The 22,402-nt window shown below is 36.2% G+C and overlaps 1 protein-coding gene across 3 annotated transcripts in view; it reads left to right on the top strand.

Annotated features, from left to right (window-relative positions):
• CSMD3 (CUB and Sushi multiple domains 3) overlaps positions 1–22,402 on the top strand; it is a 923,077-nt gene that overhangs the window by 559,920 nt on the left and 340,755 nt on the right. For all 3 annotated transcript variants that reach the window (XM_054708474.1, XM_054708473.1, XM_008143384.3), the window contains 5 exons: positions 2,881–3,068; positions 8,563–8,751; positions 12,015–12,131; positions 14,433–14,648; positions 16,218–16,406. In XM_054708474.1, the coding sequence (XP_054564449.1) occupies positions 2,881–3,068; positions 8,563–8,751; positions 12,015–12,131; positions 14,433–14,648; positions 16,218–16,406 (899 nt within the window). The remainder of the gene's footprint in view (positions 1–2,880; positions 3,069–8,562; positions 8,752–12,014; positions 12,132–14,432; positions 14,649–16,217; positions 16,407–22,402) is intronic.

Below are 22,402 nucleotides of genomic sequence, written 5' to 3'. Positions count from 1 at the left end.
ACTAGTTCCTTAAAATAATATACATCTTAAAAAGCTGTCACATGGTTAATAGTAGCTCAGTATCAAAGCAAGTTAAAAAAATAAATGAGAGTTTTATCCATTGGGGTAATGGCATAAAATAGTCACTTCAAGTCAGATAGATGAAATCATCTATCACTTCCTTGTTTTGTGACCTTATAATATCTTGGTGCTTCATTTTCCCCTGAAGATTGTTTTAAGAAACAAGTTATCTATGAAGTATATAAGTATATAAGAATTATGTTCTTGAAAAAACTCATTTCCTTCTGAATTCCAGCCAAGCTCTTTTAAGGATAATGCCAACTCTTTAATAGTCCCTCCTATTCAGAGAATATGTTTTAATAGAATGTTGTGCCAAATAACAAATTGTATTTATTATAAAGTTATGTTACTTACTTTCTAGTACTCATGAATAACTTAAATTAATCTTGTTGAAAAAAATTAAATATCAGATAACATAATTAATATGGTGGCATAGATATTTTTTATTTTATTTCTTCTGATATTGTCCAGGGTAGTGATTGGTTAGAATTAATTTACAGAAATAAAACCTAAAAACATTATAAATATAAGCCATTAGTTAGCTTCTTAAGATTGTCTCAAATACTTAAATCAATGAAATCTTCAGAAATATAATTTTGTATCAAATACAATACAGAATGCCAATAATACTAATGGGCATATGTGATGGTTTTTAGCATTTATCTCTTCCTAACATAGTCAAACACAGTTAACAAGTCTTATCCTTTGATCTACAGATAAACTTTTGCTTTGTATCTTCCCACAGTTCCTAAATTTTCTCAATCTGTGGCAGCTCCTAACTGAACTCATCCTCTTTTCTGTTCCTTCTATTCCTTTTCCTGTCTTCAACTACTTGACCACAAACTATCAGTATCAGTCTTCCAGAGAGCAGTTTTTTTGTGTGTTTTTTTAATCAATGAGAACTATCAGAATTTGGTCAAAACAGGTTTGAATTAACACCAAGAATGTCAAAAGAACAAAAATTGGGTAAGATTAGATCCAGCTTCATTTTTTAATATCATCTAGTGCTTTTATAAGTTATGATAAACAATAAATTTATTAATCTAATCAACAATTAATGAGACATTTACACAAATAATTTTAAAATACAAAATGAAATTCAAATTATTGTGTAACCCTATCCTATTCCCTTTGTTAGTATAATGCATTTTTATAGTCCCTTAGGGCAAATTTGTGATGATTTTCTATATAAAGATTCACTCCTACTGCACAATGTTCTCTGTATCACCAGTTATTGGTCCTATTCTATTAAGAATTAAGTCTCTTTATGGTTCAGCTCAAAGTAATCCCTGACTCTTCTGTGCATTTTAATTCGGTTATTATCAACTGACTAGCTATCAAAGTGAAACTCCAATTTCCATACTACAATAGAAAGACCACAAAACAACCAATTATGGATTCACAATGCACAGTTGCATGATTGTGCATTCTTATACAAACACTTGTGTTCCTGTACATTTCCTATTCTAGATTATATTATTGGAAAAGTTATTTTAGACAAATACAATATATTCCAGGTTAGAAAATGAAAATTATGATAAACTTACGAAATCCATTCATTTTACTAAGTGTGTTGCTTAACAGAATGTAACAGTAGTACATATTGAAAGGTGTTCCAATTGTACTTCTTAACAGCATTAAATTACACACTTAATTTTGACTACTTGCATGCCATATTCATAATAATATCAGAGATTTTATAATGAAGTAAAGTTTTTAATTTTTAAATGTCCCACTCAATTTGTTTTGACCAGGTTCTGAGTTTTACTTGTCTGCTTTTGTTATTTTTTTAAAAGAATAATGTAGTTTATGCCTGTAATGATGAAAAGACTGGTAGATATGACAATAAAAGTGATTATTTGAACATTAATGGACGTTTCAACTCAAAATTATTTCCTAAAGTGTACCAGAGATAACGCGTTACTGAAAATGTAATGCAAGATACATTTTGAAAGGATGAAAATGCATGGTTAAAACTGGAATGTCCCAAATTATTGAGTGCTTGTTTATCAAGTTAGTAACAAACCTAGAGAAAAGAAGGATACTTTTGTCATTAAAATACATTTATTCATTCATTTATATTTATCTAATAAATATTCGTTGCATGTCTGCTACATGCAAAGCATTGGCAAAGATGACACTGTCTGACCTCATGAAGTTTATGGACTCTTCAAGGAGACGGTTATTAAACAAGCGAACATGACTATGATTAATGTCACAAAAGACACAGTACATTGTGGCAATATAGTGAGGGAACTAACCTACACTATGAAGTCATGGAAAGGTTTCCTGAGGAGGTGGTTAAGCTGAATGAATACTGTAAGATCTGTAGGAAAACCTTGGTGAAAGTGGGAAAAGAATTTCCTGGTCTATAGGATCATTATGGGCAAGGAAATAAAATCCTCAGTTTTCCATGATTCCATGTGAAGTTTTTTCACAGCTAAGATTTCTGATACAGATTTAGAATATGGTATGATCTTGAAGTGCAAGGAAGAAATTTTTTAAAAAAATGCTATTTTACTTACATGTTAAGCATGTTAAAAGGAGCTCTGTATTGATTGCAGTTTACAAAACAATGGTATCTTATTTTTAAAAAATTGAAAATGGTAGGAGCAACAACAACCAAATATCTAAAAATAAAACCAGCCACCAGCCAGAGTAGCAGAGTGGATAGGAACTGAGATACTTGGGTTTAATAGGCTAAAGCAGATTCTAAAATGGTAAAAAATTGAAATAGTGATTGAAATAGCAATCTAAAGTATTATGTCCTATATACTATTATGCTAAGAAATGTATTTCACATGTGTCTCTTATTCTTAGATTTCAGACTGAACTAAATTATGATGTTCTGGAAGTACACGATGGGCCAAATCTTCTATCACCCTTGCTTGGATCTTACAATGGCACACAAGTGCCCCAGTTTCTATTTAGTAGCAGTAATTTTATATACCTTCTATTTACAACAGACAACAGCCGTTCTAATAATGGCTTCAAGATTCATTATGAAAGTAAGTATTGCCAGTGTGTTTTTTATTTTCCTATTCTGTTTCCCTACATTTAAGTTTAGCACTATATTATTTGGCAAACTAGATTTTTTAAAAATCGGAGCTCTCCTTGACCTATGAGAATGCTAATAGTTTGCAAGTTATATATTTTAATAAACTCTGCGCTAGATTTTTCAACAACATGAAATAGACTTTAGGAACATAATCCAATTTTTGTTTTTGTACAGTTTCCCCATCCCCAGGAAAAAATACTTTTGTTTATTATGTCATATTTCTTAAAATACAAATATAATTAAGTCTTTGGTGGTCTGAATATTTTATAACACAATCTATATATATAAAAAGCCAGTGACCGGAACACCATAACAACCGGAATGACCGGATGCTATGACACCCGCTACAGCCAGCGAACTGGCCTGATGGGGGAACAGGGCTGGCTGGCCAACCTCCTGCAGCCCTTCCCCCACCTGGCCCTGCTCCCGATGGGTCCCCACCACCCCGATTGGCCCGTGGACCCTCCCCCCAGCCAGCTCTACCCCCGGTCACCCCACCAATTGGGGGTGGATCTGGCTGGTGAACCACCACGGCCCTTCCCCTGGCTGCTGACCCCGTATAGCACCCCCACCCCATTCAGGGGTGGGGCCCACCGGCCAATCACCCGCAGCCCCTCCCCTCAGCCAGCTCTGCCCCCGATTGGCCCCCACTACAACAATCGGGGGTGGGGCTGGCCAGCCAACCTCACGGTCCCTCCCATGGCCTCTGACACCCTATTGGTCCCCCACCCTATTTGGGGGTGGGGCCCGCTGGCCAATCACTCATGGCCCCTCCCCCCAGCCAGCCCGCCAACCTCCAGCCGTCTCCTCCTCCTGACAGGCCCAGCCCTGATTCACCCCAATTGGGGCCAGGCCAGCCAGACCCCACCCATGCACAAATTTGTGCACTGGGCCTCTAGTATATTTATAAATGGGTACAAAACAAATCCATAGCTACAGAGACCCATCTCTAAAGACATATTTTTCATATGCATGAGTAGATAATCTTCTTTTTTCCAACTATGGAAAATGCTAGAAATAAAAAAGAATGTACAATTTAAATAGCAGTTGTTATAATGGGAGGGGGTAGAGAACCCCAGACTTAAAATGATTATATGTTTTTATTACATATGAGAGGCCTGGTGCACAAAATTCGTGCACAGGGAGGTGTCCCTCAGCCAAGCCTGCACCCCAGCCCAGCCTGGGACCCCTCGAGGGATGTCCGACTGCCCGTTTAGGCACGATCCCACTGTGATCGGGCCTAAACAGGCAGTTGGACATCCCTCTCACAATCCAGGACTGCTGGCTTCCAACTGCTCGCCTGCCTGCCTGCCGGATTGGCCCTAACTGCTTCTGCCTGCCAGCCTGATCACCCCCTAACCACTCCCCTACCAGCCTGATTGACCCCTAACTGCTCCCCTGCCGGCCCGATTGTCCCCCCTAAGTGCCCTCCCCTGCTGGCCTGGTCCGCCCTAACTGCCCTCCCTTGCCAGCCTGGTCACCCCTAACTGCCCTCCCTTGCTGGACCAATTGCCCCTAACTGCCCTACCCTGCTGGCCTGGTCACTCCCAACTGCTTTCCCCTGCTTGCCTGGTTGCCCCTAACTGTTGTCCCCTGCAGGCCTGGTCGCCCCCAGTGCCCTCCCCTGCAGGCCTGATCACCCACAACTGCCCTCCCCTGCAGGCCTGGTCACCCCTAACTGCCCTCCCCTGCTGGTCCAGTCCCCCCAACTTCCCTGCCTTGCCAGCCTGGTCGCCCCTAACTGCCCTCCCCTGCTGACCCGATTGCCACTAACTACACTTCCCTGCAGACCTGATCACCCTTAACTGCCCTCCCTGCAGGCCTGGTCCCCCCCAACTGCCCTCCCCTGCAGGCCTGGGTTCCCCCCAACTGTCCTCCGCTGCAGGCCTGGTTGCCCCCAACTGCCCTCCTCTGCTGGCCTGGTCACCCCTAACTGCCCTCCCCTGCAGGCCTGATCATCCCCAACTGCCCTCCCTTGCAGGCCTGGAACCTTCCAATGGCCCTCCCGGCTGGCCATCTTGTGGTGGCCATCTCTTGTCCACATGGGGGCGGCCATCTTTGACCACATGGGGCAGCCATCTTGTGTGTTGGAGTGATGATCAATTTGCATATTGCCTCTTTATTATATTAGATGTCAAGGTAAGAAAGGTCCAAACTTGTAGAGAATTGTTATGAGTTTATTTGAGTCAAAACTGATGACAGTTGCCAGAAAGTAAGATCTGAAATGCTTCAGAGAATGGAAGTTTGCAATTTATTTTTTGCATTTAGATTAGAGGGAAGGCAAGGAAGATTACATGAAGGTGGGAGAAAGCAAGGTGGGATTGGATTATAGGACAGCTAACAAGATTATGTGCTCTCTTGAGGATGGTTATGTTTATCTCAATGTTGTGCTAACCTATGGACAAAAACAACAAAGCACAGGCCTTGGTTAAGGCAAAGATAAACCTTTTACTAAAAGAGTCATATGCCTGGAATGTGACTACTCACCATGACCTGCCCAGATAGGAACTTTTGACTAGATGAGCCTGTGAGGTTACTTTCCATACACCCCCTTTTCATCCACACATCGAATAATCAAATAAGCAGAAAACCTATTTTGAGATTTTACTTTAGTAAAAAGCAAGTTCTATAAAATACAATAAATGAGAAGGTGATAATGTATTTCATTATAATGACATGAACTTTGAAAATTATGTATATTTCCAAAATGTAAGAATGTTCTAAACCTGCTTAACTAGCAATTACATTGTAACTTTAATGATTATTTATCAGTAAATTATACTATCTGTTTATCATGACCTTTCTGAGTTTCTAAATTTTGCAACATTTGCATTGCCTTGACTTATTTGCTTGTCAATCAATTATGAAATATTTCTTTAGATGTATTGTGTGTACAGTACAGTTGGGAACATAAAAGAAACGTATCATCTTGTTTCATGTATCAGTTGGAAAGACAAGGACAAATCAAAGGATTAACCTTATACTATTCACTGAACTCTACTCTGAGTAATCTGAAAGAATTAAAATCAGTTTTGATTAATTAAATTGGCTTGATCTTGCTTTTTCCATAATTTACATTTTGTGTGACCCCATCAAACCCCCATTTTCATGAATTCTTAAGATATCACTCCAACATAAGAGTCCTGAGTAAAGGAAAGTCATATATACACTGGAGCATTAGATCAAGACTTCAAGGAGAGGAGATCTGAGCTTGTCTATTAAAGATTGAGGCAATTGTGTAAAATAAAGGGACAATTGAGGGTATTCCTGGCAGAGAATTAAAGCATAAAACTAATTAAGAGAATCACCTGACTGGAAATGGAGAATGACTATGGGGAAATAATGGAAATTAAGAATATTGAGTTCAGTTTGGGAGCCTTAAATTTAAGAGTGCTGACTTTGAACATGGTGCTATTAACAGTAAGGTACAAAGCAATGAAATAACAGGTTTTAGGGATGTATATGTCCAAAATGGTATATAAAATAGATGGGAGATGAAAGATACTGAAATAAAGGCCAGACATTATTGTTTGTGTTTTAGACTTGAAGTGATGAAGGCCTTGAGTAGGGTGAGGATAAATTGCATTATGCTTTTCAATGAGGGTAGATTTCAGACATATTTTATAGAGCGAAAAAAAAAATTTCTGAGAGGGATTCATGATGAATGAGTATTTCAAAGAACTGGGTGCCTAGAAGAATAATGGTCACATTTAGAAGAGGAATATATCAGGTCAAAGTAATTGTGTTGAACATAAATTTTTCTGACACATTTTAGTTTCTCATTAAAAACAACAACATTTAGATGAAATGAATGTGGTTGATAAATACACTTAAAATGTACTCTTTACCTCTTTAAAATTAGATTTATTTTTTAAATATTTTGTTTAGCTTTAGTTTAAAATTGTGTAGTTAATACAAATAAAAACTTTCTCATGTGAATAGGATTTTATAAGACATAGAGTTTTTTAAATTAAATCTTTATTGTTGAAAGTATTACATATGTTGCCTTTTCCCCCCATTGACTCCTTCTAGCCCCTCCACCCCAGGCCTTCACCACCCTGTTGTCTCTGTTGTCTGTGTCCATGGGTTATGCATATATGCATACAAGTTCTTTGGTAGATCACTTCCCCCTCACCCACCCTCTTGCACCTTCCCTCTGAGATTCCGTAGTCTGTTCTATGATTCTATGGTATATAATTTTTAAAATGCTAATTATTATTTGGGGGAATATAAAATAAGTACATAGTTATTTGTTGTCTAAATCTCCCTTCTAGGAACATTAAGATAAATATTTTATCTTTTACCCCAGTTCTCAACTGGGGGCATTTTTGCATCCAAGGGGACATTTGACACTATCTGGAGATATCTTTGACTGTCATAACGGCAGGAGTTCTATTGGCATTTAGAAGGTTCAGGTCAGGGACACAGCAAAGAATTACACAGCCCCAAAATTAACAGTGCCAAGGTTCTGAAACCTAAAATGTCGTATTAAAGCGAAGGGCATAGTCATGATATGGCCTTAGCTAGAGATTATACATCTCAAGGAAGATTATCATCAGGAGACACCAATGTACACTACAGGTTATTGAAAGTCCCATCAACCCTGGCCAGCATGGCTCAGTGGTTGAGTATTGACTTATGAACCAGGAGGTCACAGTTTGATTCCCAGTCAGAGCATATACCCTGTTGCAGGCTCGGTCCCCAGTGGGGGTGTGCAGGAGGCAGCCAATCAATGATTCTTTCATCATTGATGTTTCTATCACTCTCTCCCTCTCCCTTCCTCTCTGAAATCAATAAAAGTATATTTAAAAAAAAAAAAAAAGGTAAAAGAAAGTCCCATCAAGTACCCACAAGAGCAGATGCACAGTTTTACTTAGAAAGATACCGGTGATCATACTTTCATATATGGCAAAATGCCTCTACTCTTCTAGATATTTGCTATCAAAATGATAAACTTCCAATTTAAAAGTTGATTAAAAATTTTAAAAACACATAATAAATATTAGGTATAATATTGGCTGTTGGCAAGGGCTCCAGAGTCAGAGTCACCTAACAATCAAATGAAATGTTCATGGTAAAACTAATTTCATAGGATTCTTTTAATAACTAACTGAAGAAAATTTTGCAAAATTTTTAGTGTTGTTCCTGGAATAGAATAAGCTCAAGAAACATTACTTAATGCTATGATTATATATATCATTTATAATAATACAATGTTTGATAATTATATATTTTCATAGAGTTCTTATATAACAAAATGACCTGAATTTGGTCTTTGTGGGGATGTCAAAGGAAATATCAAAACAAATTTGTTAAATAAATTGTTGGTTTTAACATAAAGCTGTGATTACATTAATTTATTAGTAAAATTCATCATTTACAATTGTGTGAAGATATAATTTCAGCAAATCTGATTCCCATCAAGCTTACTCTTTGTTTTCCAGGTGTAACAGTGAACACCTATTCTTGCTTGGACCCTGGCATACCTGTACATGGCCGTCGCTATGGTTATGATTTCTCAATCGGATCTACTGTTTCATTTAGTTGTGACCCAGGATACAGGCTAAGCCATGAAGAGCCCCTTCTCTGTGAAAAAAACCACTGGTGGAGTCATCCACTTCCAACCTGTGATGGTAAGAATTCATTCAATAGGCAAAATGAACTGATTTATAAACCAAAAAGGAATCAATATAGCCTTTATAAAAGACGAGACTTAACTATGAATATTTTATATTTTGGAAATTTTATGTTATCACACCATTAATAAAGAAAAGAAAGAATGAATATTTATAATCACCCAAACCTATCACAGACATAAGGATGCTATATGTATTTTTTTAAAGTGCTGAGAAAATCATTTTAAGTGTGTATTGTGTGCATGGGCCTTTTGACAAAATAGCGTTGAAAATGTCAAATTGGTATCAGATGAATGCACTGATGGAATAGAGCATTTACCCCCTGCCTTGGAAGGCAACATGTACCAATTCAAATGCTAGCTAGCTACACAGCACAGTGGCAGGGTACCCAGACTGCCCTGTTGTGGCATGTCCCTGGTCATGATGAATAGCATACTAGTGCCCTTATTAGTTTTTGTTTCCATGGAGAATAGTTCAGAAATGCTTCATTTTTCAGGAAAGACATAAAAATACAATGGAAGGCACTGCTTCCCTAAGATTAGAAAGTGCTTTCATACTTGCTTTATTAAAAAGCACACAATGTAAATCTATGCAGTGTTTAGTTCTGGGTTTTAATTTTTATTTATAACACTATTTCCAGCTTCTATACTTTTCTAAGTGGAAGATCACATTGTTCATTATATGATTAAATTTTCAAGTACTGTTGGTGCCATCATTTTTAGTAGCAGCTTTAGTCCAATTTATTTTTATAACAAGGTTTGAAAATAATCATCAGCATATCTTTCTTGTATTTGTACAGTACCATTTATAATAGTCAGCATTCTTGTGATTGTAAGTGACAGAAACCCAATTTTAACGGGCTTTAAAGCATAAAAGCAGAATTTGTTGTTCGACTACCCAGATCTTAGGCAAGGCAGAGGTGGTTAGTGACATCTAGGCACCAACAGGGATCCACGGAAGAGCATGAAATCTCTAACTCTCCTTGTTCCCTGTCCTTCAGATCACTGACCCCTGCTTATCTCAGTCACATCTTGCGGCTCCCGCGCGGCAAAACTTTGATGGACAGTCATTATTTTGTATTTATTTTCCCTCCTCTTTGGGAGAGGCACCCCCTGACGATAGGGTTGTTCTTTCAAACACTCAAGCTGCAAGCAGAATCTTTCTAAGAATTAGCTGATGTGTAGCAGAAGCCATTTGCCTGAAAGACATGGGGAAAATCCAGGCTAGAATTAAGTTACATGTAGAGGCAAGAAAATGAAGGCAAACAAAGATTCATTACCTTGCCTAGTGTCACCCCACCAGCTGATCACAGTCAGGATTCAAACTCAGACAGCCTAAATCCAGATCCTATGCACTGGCCTTCTACTACACTGCCTCCAGCCCACATTCTCCACATTCAGAGTGTCCTAAATTTATTTAAAATGAAAGTGTAATTATAGATTTGTTTACTCGGTGATACCACATATTTATTTTAAGACTCTTATATAAAAATATGTTTTAATAGTTTATGGATACTCTGTACATCTTGAAATGTGTGATTGAAAAATGTGACATTGTCCTTTTTTGCTATCAATTATGTCATATGGAAAGAGTACTTTGAGGTCAATTATACTTTCTGTGTACATATATTTCTGAGTAAAAATTGATTCTTTTGTTAATGGTGAACAATACCAGATGTTACCTGTGAAGTTAGATCTTGGTCCTTGAAATTTGCTAAGAGAGAATTCAGAGCCAAGAACTCAAATACAAGGGGATGTTTATTTAGAAAGTCACAGAGGTAGAAGAAGTGAGCCAGGTGGGCTGGGTGGACTCAGAAAACAAGTGACAGAGTCAAAAGAAGGGCCCATGTAGCTTAGGAGAAAGAAAGCACAGATAAGCACCTGAGAGGGAAGGCACAGGCATGCTCTAGAAATAGAGAGTGGGTACATGGGGTCCTTCTTTTTAAGGGTTTTTAAAGGGAGGGGGGCGCTTTAGGACAAGTCTCAGGGGAGACTCTCAATAGAATATTCATTAGCTTTTCCAGGTGTGTCCTTTCAAGGTCTTGGTTTCCACTGATTGGTGGGCACCAGGAAAGGAGGTCATTAGTCACTGCATCTTGTCCTGATGTTAGTCATGGTGCCGTTTCCTCTGGTTTTGCTGCTTTTCTGGGACTGGAGCTGAAACAAAACTGAGGCCTAGATGTTATCTTTAGTTTGACCAAAACTCTGTCTCTGTGGTTAACAGACCCAAGTTTTGTTGGTAAGATTATTTGATGTGGCTCAGAACCTCATTATGGAGAAGACTTAATGCTTAAGAAAGTGCTCTTGCAAGGAATTGTATGGGAGTCATATGAAGCTATTCTCCAGACCCTTTTGTTCCAACCACATGACTATTGACATGTCAGGGGAGGAAAGGTCAGGGGAGGGTTTGAACTGCATGCCCAGCGATATGAAAGGCCAGGGGTGTTAAACTACATGACTAGTGATATGCTAGGGGAGGAAAGATCATCCTGGGGGTATGTCTCATCCTACAACACTGATAAAAATTTTTTGCATACCCTATCCACTGATGGTTATTGAATGTAGTAGAAGGCATTATAGACTGTGATTTGTTCTTGAATAAATGAACATTGAATAAAAATTTAATTTATTTGACCTCAGTTCATAAACATTTATTTATTTTCATTATCTGGAGCATCTACTTAAAAATCTATACTCTCTCTCTCAAAAAAAAAAAAAATCAATACCTTTTTGTTCATGATATTTCCCAGAGAAATGCAGAATTCCAGAAGCAGCCTTCAAAATTTTCAGCTTACTTCCATATTTTAAAAAGAATTCTAGGAGGAATGACAGATATCCCTTTAAGAATTTAAAAGAAAAAAAAATTATATAATTAACAATTTGTTTTCTTTAAGCTTAGTAAAAGAGGGGCTGCTAAACAATTAATTGCTCATGTTTAATTCACAACCAGTATATGCAAATGTTGCTTATAATTAGAACTGTATAAGTATGTACTTCAGATTCAAATGTGGCAAGTTGAGCTACATTCTGTTGGGGCCAGTGTTAATTCTCTGAGGCTATTACATACCCTTTTCTTCTCTAGTGCTGCTACAATGGATGAAATGATTTCCCAGTATTGGAGGAGGTCTTTACACACTCCTGTTATTTACTAGGAAGTAGCTTAAGCTAAGAAAACCAGACTCAAGGGAGGAGACTGGTTTGTTCAGCCTCTGTCTTTCTAAGTATGACTGTTAATAAGACTGGATTTCTTTGTATTTTCAGCATTATGTGGAGGCGATGTTAGAGGGCCTAGCGGAACAATCTTATCACCTGGTTACCCAGAATTTTATCCAAATTCTCTGAATTGTACTTGGACTGTTGATGTAACCCATGGAAAAGGTAATTTTCCTCATAGAATAATAATTGGGCTCTCTTCTGAATTCTTATTGCATCTATTTTTATTGCATTGTCCTTTACCATGTCATTTTTGCATGAGCAAAACTAGATCAGTAGTAAAATTCATTTTGAGTAACTACAACAGAGGATTATAATGTGCTCATGTTTTTACCAGAATAGTGATAAGAAAGATATACTTTCTTTTTTTTTTTTTTAAATATATTTTATTGATTTTTTACAGAGAGGAAGGGAGAGGGATAGAGAGTTAGAAACATTGAGAGAGAAACATCGATGAGAGAGAAACATCAATCAGCTGCCTCTTGCACACCCCCTACTGGGGATGTGCCCGCAACCAAGGTCGAACCTGGGACCCTTGAGTCTGCAGGCCGACGCTCTATCCACTGAGCCAAACCGGTTTCGGCAGATATACTTTCTTTTTGAAACGTGGGGTTCGGGGTGCAGACTTTTCTTCCTGTGAGTTCTTCTCTTCACAAAGTTTGAAGAATAAACTCACGGACCAAAAGGCTTCTTTAATAAAAAATGTAGAAGTTTATTAAAAGCAAATACAAACTCCATCTGGGCAAGAGTGTCCCCAAAGGGGGCCCCATGGGGAGGGGCCCCCTAATGGGAAAAGCCTGCTCTTTCTCTCTAATGGGAAAAATTAAAAAAAATCCTGCCTCACGTCCCTTTGTCTCCAGTTTGTATATGATGCAGTTCTTTGTTTGAATCTGACCTTATTAACTGGTCCCTTTCCTTTATTTGGGACCACCCCCGCTCCTCCCCCACCTCCCCCCGCCCCATGCTTTCCTCATTGGCCATTCTGCTACATAGAATTAGTTTCAAAGCTCAAAGCCCACGTGGTGCCCTCCTCTTTCTCTCCCCCTTATCTTGCTGGTTGGAGTTGCCTTTGATCTCCCAGCTGCCCAGGCTAGAGATACCCCTGTCCTTGGTTTATGGCTGTTTTAATTGCTCAGGCCAGAAATATTTCTATCTGCCTGTGGCATTTCTCTATCCTCTGTACAAGTAAGATAAACATCCTGGCATCTTCAAGTTTCCATCTATGTATTCCTCTCCCGTGGACCCTCCTCATTCCCTAAACCTTCCTAATTAAGCAAGGTAGCTATTTCATTTTGATGTGTTAAGCTAATGTTATTTGGAATTTGCATATCAACAAAATCTTAAACAGATGGCTTTTGTCTCCAGAATAATGTTAAGAGGTTGATTTTTAAAGTTCAAAAGTTTGTATCAAAGATGGTTTGTAGTGCTAAGGCAATTAATTGTAAAGTCCATGTTTATATCTACTTGAATATTAAAATGTTTATGATTATTTATTAAAATTATATTACCATATAAATTTACCGCTATTCTAGAAATATTTGTGTCTCAAATTTTCTATCAGAGCTGCAGCTATAACTCACATGGGGTTATAAAATTGCACTGTGCATATGATAGATGTTAACACATCTTTAAACAAATAAATGAAAGCCCTGTAGTACTAAATATAGTTCATTCATGTAACACCGCTAAAATAATAAATTAGCAATATAAGTGATGAAGGCAATAAGTTAACAATGGGGAAATGGTCATCCTAATATATAAAAAATGGCTTAAAGTTATTTACCAGAAAATCTGCATGTACTAGTATTTTAAAAGAGTTAATTTATTCATTTAAAAAAACTCCTGCAATAATAGAAAAGTTTAATGAAGGGAGCTCTGCTTGTTGGAAAAGTTATCTATTGATTATGGTGCATTTGCAAAGGTGTGTTCAGTTTGTGAAAATTCAATGAGCATGTTTCAGTATATTCTATGCACAGGGTGAAGTGTGTGCAAGATAAATAAATAAAGAGCCGTACATTCGTTTAACAAATAGTTCCTCTTGATGTCTGCGTTGGAAGTTGAGCACTATGTTGTTCAAGGGCTTTGCAGTGGGAGCCCAAGGAGGCATGTGCCATGTTTACCAGAAAGCTGTACTTCTATTATCAACAGAGAATAGACGTGTTCCCTGAAATGTTCAGAAAACTCGAGTTATTTCTTTTCAGTCACTGTTTTTAAATTTTATTTCCAGCAGCTTCTAAGACATGATCCACTATATCCCTTGTAAGGATGCTGGTAGAAAACAAAAGATAATTTTATACTATACATTTGGAAAATTTTATAGCAGTGTCTCTCATTTTCAGAGAAATCAGTTATGAAGAGGGTCTTTTTGTTGTTGTTGGTAGTTTGGTAACTCGTATTGACTGTTTTGGTCACCCTGGGTTTTACTGATATACGTTGTAAATCTAATTTTCCTCTTTTTCTTCACAGGTGTGCAGTTCAACTTCCACACCTTTCATTTGGAAGACCATCACGACTACTTACTGGTCACAGAGAACGGGAGTTTCACGCAACCCCTGGCACGCCTGACTGGGTCAGAGCTTCCTTCAACCGTCAATGCTGGCCTCTATGGGAATTTCAGGGCTCAGTTGCGCTTCATTTCTGATTTTTCAATATCATACGAGGGATTCAATATTACATTCTCTGGTAAGAAAATAGTCAAATAAAAAATCCTATTTTGGCAACAAAAAAAATCACATTTTTTAAAAAGGATGAACATTATTTGTGTATGACAAAATAAAAAAAATAAAAAGGAAAAGTAGTAAATAACTGTCAACAAATTTTAAGGAATATTTGAAATACTTTGAATAAATAAATTAATTTGCTAAAAAATCCGCTAGTTACTTTCTTTTTAACTTACACACCTGTAGAATTCTAAAAGAGAGAAAAGCTAGCTAAAATGCCCAGTGAACTTAAAATGGAAATTCAAATGCATATTTTAAAGCTTCAATTAGGCTTTAAAAGTAAAATTTGACTTAAGCCAGTGATAGTCTAGTTTTATTTGTTTTGAAAAAGTTTATAGGCCAAGATTCAGATAAGCAATTTATTCTTTTGGAACTAGATGTTGAAAAAATAATTAATGTGCTTCTTCCTTTATTTTAGAATAACCTCATCTATAGGCAACTTTATGACTTGGATTACAGAAAATAAAATCTATAAGACTAAAGTAAATAAAAACTGTTCTTGTCAGTTAAATTTCTATGGCTGAGTTGAATGGAATTGTGGAAAAGTAGTTATTTCTTAATGCAGAAATGATAGATAAATCTTATACCAACTTGCTAATATTAAAATTGTAATATTAGCAGTATATATAAAATCATATAAAAGCTAATCTTGTTCTTCAACTATCCCAATATTTTCATAGAAATACTTGTCTTAATATATAATTTAGGTATTCCAGAATGAGTAGTGAATGAGCATAGACAATTTAGGCTAGAATATTGAAAGTATGTACAAATATTTTTTTAAGCAATGCAATAAAGGTCATCAACTTGAAACAATTCCTTTGTTCACCATTGCAATTACATAGTTTTATGCTCTGGGCATATTTTTAGGTAAGCTACATCTTTTTAGGATGATATATAAATTACCATATTGTTGTTCAATCAGCTCTACTTTCTCATACTCTGAAGAGTGTTTAGCTGTTCATTTTCATGATGTTTATTCATTGCTTCTGTAATGTAAAAGAGAGAAAAGTGTGAGGGCACTTCAGTCTTACATAAATGCTTGCTTCTGAAGTCAGATGTTTTCCAAATTATGAATTAATTAAATTTGTTGTATACTAGAGACATAAGACTAAAACCATTAGGTAAAATGCATTCCAAAATGATTTAATTCCAGACGTTTTGTGTGTGTTTTTGAAAATATGCATCAATTATCTTAGTTTTATAAGTAAAAAAAAAAAAAAAACACTACAAAATGGATATGTTTCTAAAGCAGAAGAAAGAATGAGATAAATAGCTACATTTTCAATTTATCACTCAGAAGGTGACATTTTATCATCTATATTGAATTTCCCAAATAAAAGTATTCATTAAGTTATTAGATCTTTTACAAAAAAAGAAAATTATGTGGGCCATTTGCATGTTCCCTTAATTAGACAATAGTTACTTTTTAAATGTATTACTAGGCCCTAAAAGCATCCAGATTATAAAGTATAAGTATATTCCTAAAAAGTGACTATCATTTTCTTTGTCCTCTCCACCTAATTTACAGAATATAACCTTGAACCTTGTGAAGATCCTGGAATTCCTCAATATGGTAACCGAATTGGGTTCAACTTTGGGGTTGGTGACACTCTGACCTTCTCCTGCTCATCAGGTTATCGACTGGAAGGGACATCAGAGATCATCTGTCTTGGTGGTGGCCGCCGAGTGTGGAGTGCACCTCTGCCAAGGTGTGTGGGTACGTGGTCAGCTGCTTTCATTTGCTTGTATGTGTAGTCACTGTTCATGGAGTTGCATGGTTATACACCCTTCGTGTTTTTTTTTAATAATTTGTTGAATTTCTTCATTTATTTCATATAAGTTATTTCAATTTTTTTTTCCACTTGGCAATCTGGTGTACCTCAATTAACTTCTCAACTGCTCCATACAAGCAACCATGCTTTTAAATTTGTTTTTAAATGGTGGGTATAAGGAATGAATAGATAGATAGAAGGTAGATCTAGCTAGATGATAGATAGATAGATAGATAGATAGATAGATAGATAGATAGATAGACAGAAAGCATCATATTTAGAAACCTTACAGAAAATTGCATTCTTGTTTTCTGTTGATAGGTGGTTTTCTATGACTTCTGAGTGAAGTTTTGACAATATTTTACAATAGAATTAACATCCATGAAACAAGAGTATATGGGAAATGACATCCAATAAATAAGATAATTTAAGGGTGATGAGGGTGTGTATTGATTGACTCAATGTAAACATCAATAAAATTATTCTATTATTTAGATTAGTTAATATGGCAACTCATTTCATGATGTAAGATAAAGAATAGCAATAATTAAAGTATTGAAAGTTGGGACCTACCACCTTAACCTTTGGAAATGAATGTTTTGATTGATAAAAAGAATAAGAAATTTCTATAAAGAAAATGAAGGACTTTTTTATTAAGATTTAATTCATTTTCTATTTAAATTACAAAATAAGGAGGCCGGAATTTCTTCAGGTCATTAGCCTTTCAGCCATTATCAGTACTTATTTTATGATAGAACAAGTACGAATGGTCATTTTGCAATTATTTCATGAAACTATTAAAACTTTCAAAAGCATATAATTTACAATTAGTAAATTTAATTGTGGGTTATGGATCTGTATAAGTTATAATATGCTACAAGATCAAGCAAATTGATCTATGGTTCAGGACCTTGTCCTTTTCTATGGAAGTCTCAGATGAAAAGTAAGAATGAAGAAGAAAATACCTCATGTGCCTTATTCAATATATGCCTGTAGATCTCCAAATCAAGTCAAAAAATGATATTCCAGGTTAATGTGGTTCTGAAAGCTTTTATAGTAATGGTATTGTTTTTACAACCCCTATGGGTTATGTAAAAAACAAGTTGACATACAACACATGGCATTTCTTTTTAAAATCACAGGCTTCTATAGAAATGGCATATGCGACCTCAGAGGCTTAAAGCTGAGAGGTGATGACCAGCCACTCTCTCAGAACCTTTTTCCAAGAAGCTATGTAGGGTGCAGTTCTTCTGAGTTTGTTGTTGTTTTGTTTTGTTGGTGTGTGTGTGTGTGTGTGTGTGTGTGTGTGTGTGTGTGTGTGTTCCCCTGCTGTTGCCAGATTTGGAATTCCTTTCTTTACCTGTATTGCCCCCATTTCCAATTTGGTGTGAATATTTTTAAAGGCCAGTTAATTAGAACCTTGGGAATAGACCAAGTGAGGACTGCAGAGTGTCTGGGTGTATATCCTGGTCATTTAATATTGAGTTATTTCACTTTTCTAAACTTTATTTTTCTCATCTGCAAAATGGTTCCAACAGTAGCACCTAGTCATTGTCATGAGTTAGTTCTGAGGATTAAAAGAGGTTAGCTCTGCCAGTCAGATACCCAGCACAATCCTTGGATCATAGGAAGGGTTCAGAACTTAGATGTTGTTATGACTCAATATTTTCAGTATAATTGGCTATCTATTCAACCCATAAATTTAGTTTATAAAAGCAACACTAGTAGGGATATGGTTGCATTTCACAAAACACTAACATTTATGAAGTTCTACTAGGCTCTTTTATTTATAGTCATCTCATTGAATCCTTACTTCAATCCTGTTATTGTTATTCCCCTCATTTTTCATCAGAAGAACCTGAGCCTTAGAATTAAATAACTTGTCCAACCAAGAGCATCAAGGTTGTACATGGCAGAAATATGATTTGTATGTAATGTTTCTCATTTCAAAACCCAACTCTTTCCCCACCAGAGGATTTTATCTCAAGAGGTCTAGGGAAAGGTGAATCTTGAAGGATTCTCAGTCATACAGAACTATAAAAAGTTAGTGTTGTTTTTCTCTCCAAGTATAAGGCTGTTATGCAGGCTGAGTAGAAATCATTGCATGTATATTTTGAAGGTTTTGTCCATGTTTACAATAAATTTTAATAAGTGGATTTATGAAAATCTGTCTTTGCAAAAAAAAAAAGTAACTTTAAGTGAGTTTTATTTTATTAAAGAATTTTTTTTTTGAGAGAAAATTTTTTTTTTGAGAGAAGAAGGTTCCTAAATCTTTAATGGGAAAGAGGAAATAAAACCACCCTGGGGGCAAATTTAGAAAGCAAAATTATTTCTATGGAAATTTTCCCCATTTCAAATAAGCTGTTTGCTTTTGAAGTTTAGGAAATTTACAATTAAGTCTATGGACCTTAGTAAATTCCACTATAGGTATACATATAAGTTATAAGTGATTTCTAAATGCTAGTTTATTTGAACAGTTTTACTTCTTTTTAGATTTTTTGTTTCATTTCATATACCTATAATACCAATTCTTTATTCCATACTTGCATAAAAGCCATTGATTAGTTCTCAGCATTGCCAACTTCTTAGAAAGCTTGTTATAGTGGCCATATTATACGTAGGTTGTATTCCAAAAGTTTACTTCTGTTTTAGTTGTTTGGAATCTAGATGGTCTTTTCCTGGCATAAATGTGCAAATAATTGATACATTCCCAAAACTAACCATAAATAAGGTTTTTAAATTTTATGTCAAGTGTAAAACTAATACACTAAAATGACTTATTTTTATATTGTTATATAAGAAGGTGACTGAAAGTAAGGCAGGTAACTGATAAAGCTAACTTGGAAACTTACTTTTTGGTCTTTTTTTTTTTTGGTTATGAATGTTTAATTTTGGTTCTACGTTTAGTTTTTAAATTAGTGGACGCCTTTCAGTTTCTGTTGATAGAATTAAGTGAAAATTATCTTAATTCTGAATGTTAGTTTAATAATAAGTAACATTTTTATTTAAGCAATTTCCTGAATAACCTTTGCATTTGTGTTTGTGATATTTTAACAAATATTAAAATATAATAATATTGTATTATGGTATTTACAATTCATAAAGAATTATATCATGTAGTATCTCATCCCCACAATCCACTGATGCTGTGAATGTAGGTTTAGCATAACTATCAGTGAAAATACAATGTCCGTAAAAAACTCAAGGTTAAACACAAACTTAGGGGAAGAGCCATGACTGTCACACTGTCCTTGTCTCAGGCCTGTGCTTGGTCCACAGCAACACACCTCTGTCCCTGACTGGAGGCTTCAGGAAGTTAGGGGGAAATCTGGCCTTAATTATACTTGACACATGGCTTCAGAGAACTTATACTGTCCTCTATTTTAATTGGAGGAAACTTCTTCAATCTTGACCCATTTATCTGGGGTTACTTAAGTACAGGGAAATTTGGAGAAAATCTCGATAGAAATCAAGATGGAAATTGAGACCATACCATCCACTCAGAAGCAGGGATTCTACCCTCTAAGCAGTGGCCTCCATTGCAAGCACATAGTTCATATTTACCCTCCAGGCTTTCCTAAGCTGTGTGGCCTTTTGGAAGTTGTTCAGATCTCTTTCCTGCCAATGTAAAGAGTGAATATTCACATCCATGATGCAAGATAGCTATAGCTCTAAGCAATGGAAGACATGTACTAGTAAATCACCCAGTGCACTCATTGACCCATGACACTTGCTCAGCGAACCTTTGTCCCTTTTCCTTGTACCTGTATCTCTCTCCACCACCATATTGTCAGTTCTCCTGAGAGCCATAATGACTGATAGCTGTGAGAAGTGATTTTCACAAACCAGCAGGAGAGGAAAGAGAGGAGGAGATGCAAGTTTTAGTGTGCTATCAGCAGCTAAATACTGTAAGTACACATACAATCTCATTTACTACTTAGTGATCAAGATAAAAGTTTCACATTAAAAATATTCTTAGGTTTTACATTCTAGAAAAGATAAAAATAACAGGTTAAATCCTATTTTAGTAAAGACATTTCATATGTAAGTGATTGTCCTGGAGAGCCATGTTTCTAAGGAAATGGATATCCTTTCACCATTTTAAGTAGCAACCAAATGTCACAAAGAAAAAAACAAGTTTATGAAAGCTGATTACTTTGAAAATAAGAAACACTGTTCTCTTTTGGGTCAGGAAATAAGTCCCTGATTTCCTTTTGTGAAGGTCACATTATAAAAAAAACAAACAACTGTCATTTTCATTGTCATGTTTCTAATAAAGAAAAAACTTGCATGTCTTCACTTTGCTTCTAAATATACCAGGAACTAAGCCAGGTCATGTTGCATATAAGCAAGGATCTGACAAAAGAACAATTTGGAAAGTAGATTAGTAAGTTAATATTAATACTGATTTTTTTTAGGCAGGAGTCCACACCTTTTGAAGTCATTTTAAAGATATTCATTCATTCATTCTTAGAATTCTCCATTTAACACATCTTCTTCTGTATCTAATTTTATGTGTCATTAATTTTTTATCTGACCTTGGGCAAGTAACAACATCTTACTGTAATCATAAATCAAATGAAAAAATGATAACTCTACATGCACATCTACATATTATTCTCACTTTTGTGACTTTTTAGATATATATGCTGATCATTATTTATTATTAGGTTTAAAAATGAATGTTAATAGGGGAAACAAGATACAGCATATATGGGAACTCTTTGTACTATCATTGAAACTTTTAGGTAAATCTAAAACTAATCTAAAATGAAAAGTTTATTAAAATTTTTTAAAATGAAGGAAGAAAAAAAATGTGCTTGATAGGAACTGAGTATCTATAATGTAAAGAACCAATGTACATTTCCTATTTAATGGAACTGCAGCAAAGGCTATGACTCTTTTCATTAATTTGGGATTTATAAACACATGGATTTATGGAGAGCCTTTTATTATCTAAACTAGAGGCCTGGTGCACGGATTTGTGCACTGGTGGGGTCCCTCAGCATAGCCTGTAGGGATCGAGCCAAAAACTGCAGTCCAATGCTATCTGCTGCTCCTGCTTATCCCGGCCCCACTGTGCCTGTTGCTGCTTGGTAGGCTTGTTGCTGCTCTGCTGGGGTCTCTGGGTTGCAGCGGCCAGCTGTGAGCCCTGCATCTGGTACCCATCGGTCAACTGAGCATGCTCCCGCTGTGGGAGCACACTGACGACCAGGGGGCAGCTCCTGCATTGAGCGTCTGCCCCCCGCCGCTGGTCTGTGCATGTCATAGCGATCAGTTGACAGGTCGTTCGGTCATTTGGTGGTTCGGTTGCTTAGGCTTTTATATATATAGGTGGTCCATTAGTAGATAAGCTACTAAACTTTATTATACTGTAGCTGACAAATGAATACATGTTCTTTTGGAGGTGGCAGCTGTATCTTAGTTATCTTTGCACCTCCTGTGTGTCTACCATAAACATTGGCTTATCATAGGTGCTCATTCTGAGCATAAGACAGTATGAAATGAAGTTAATGTGATCGTCCTGAACCAAGTTAATCAGAGTAGAGCTATCCAGAGTGATTCACTCACAAGGATTCTTTCATTGAGATGATTCTCTGTGTTTATTAGAATCCTAAATTTCTTTGAACATTTTTTAAAATTTTATGATGACAAAATAGTAGAATCCTAAAAACACTTTATGCCCCATATATGTTTTCTGACTATAAATCTTGTTGCAAGACAAAATTTGCCTGCTAATTGGAACAGAGTTAGTTTTGGGGTTACAAAAGGGGCATTAACTGCCTTAGAGAGTTGAGTTGCAGAACAGGGGCAAAAAGTGGAACATTTATTGAATCTATGCTTCAGGATCACGTCCTTGAAACAGTTGCAACAGTGAAGGTCTCACACCAGAAAGAATCACAAAAGAACCAAAGAAACTTGCTTTCTCTACAATCTGAAT

Source organism: Eptesicus fuscus, chromosome 19, assembly GCF_027574615.1.
Source record: "Eptesicus fuscus isolate TK198812 chromosome 19, DD_ASM_mEF_20220401, whole genome shotgun sequence".
NCBI classification, from domain to species: domain Eukaryota; kingdom Metazoa; phylum Chordata; class Mammalia; order Chiroptera; family Vespertilionidae; genus Eptesicus; species Eptesicus fuscus.
This window is presented reverse-complemented; position numbering and strand designations above follow the sequence as displayed.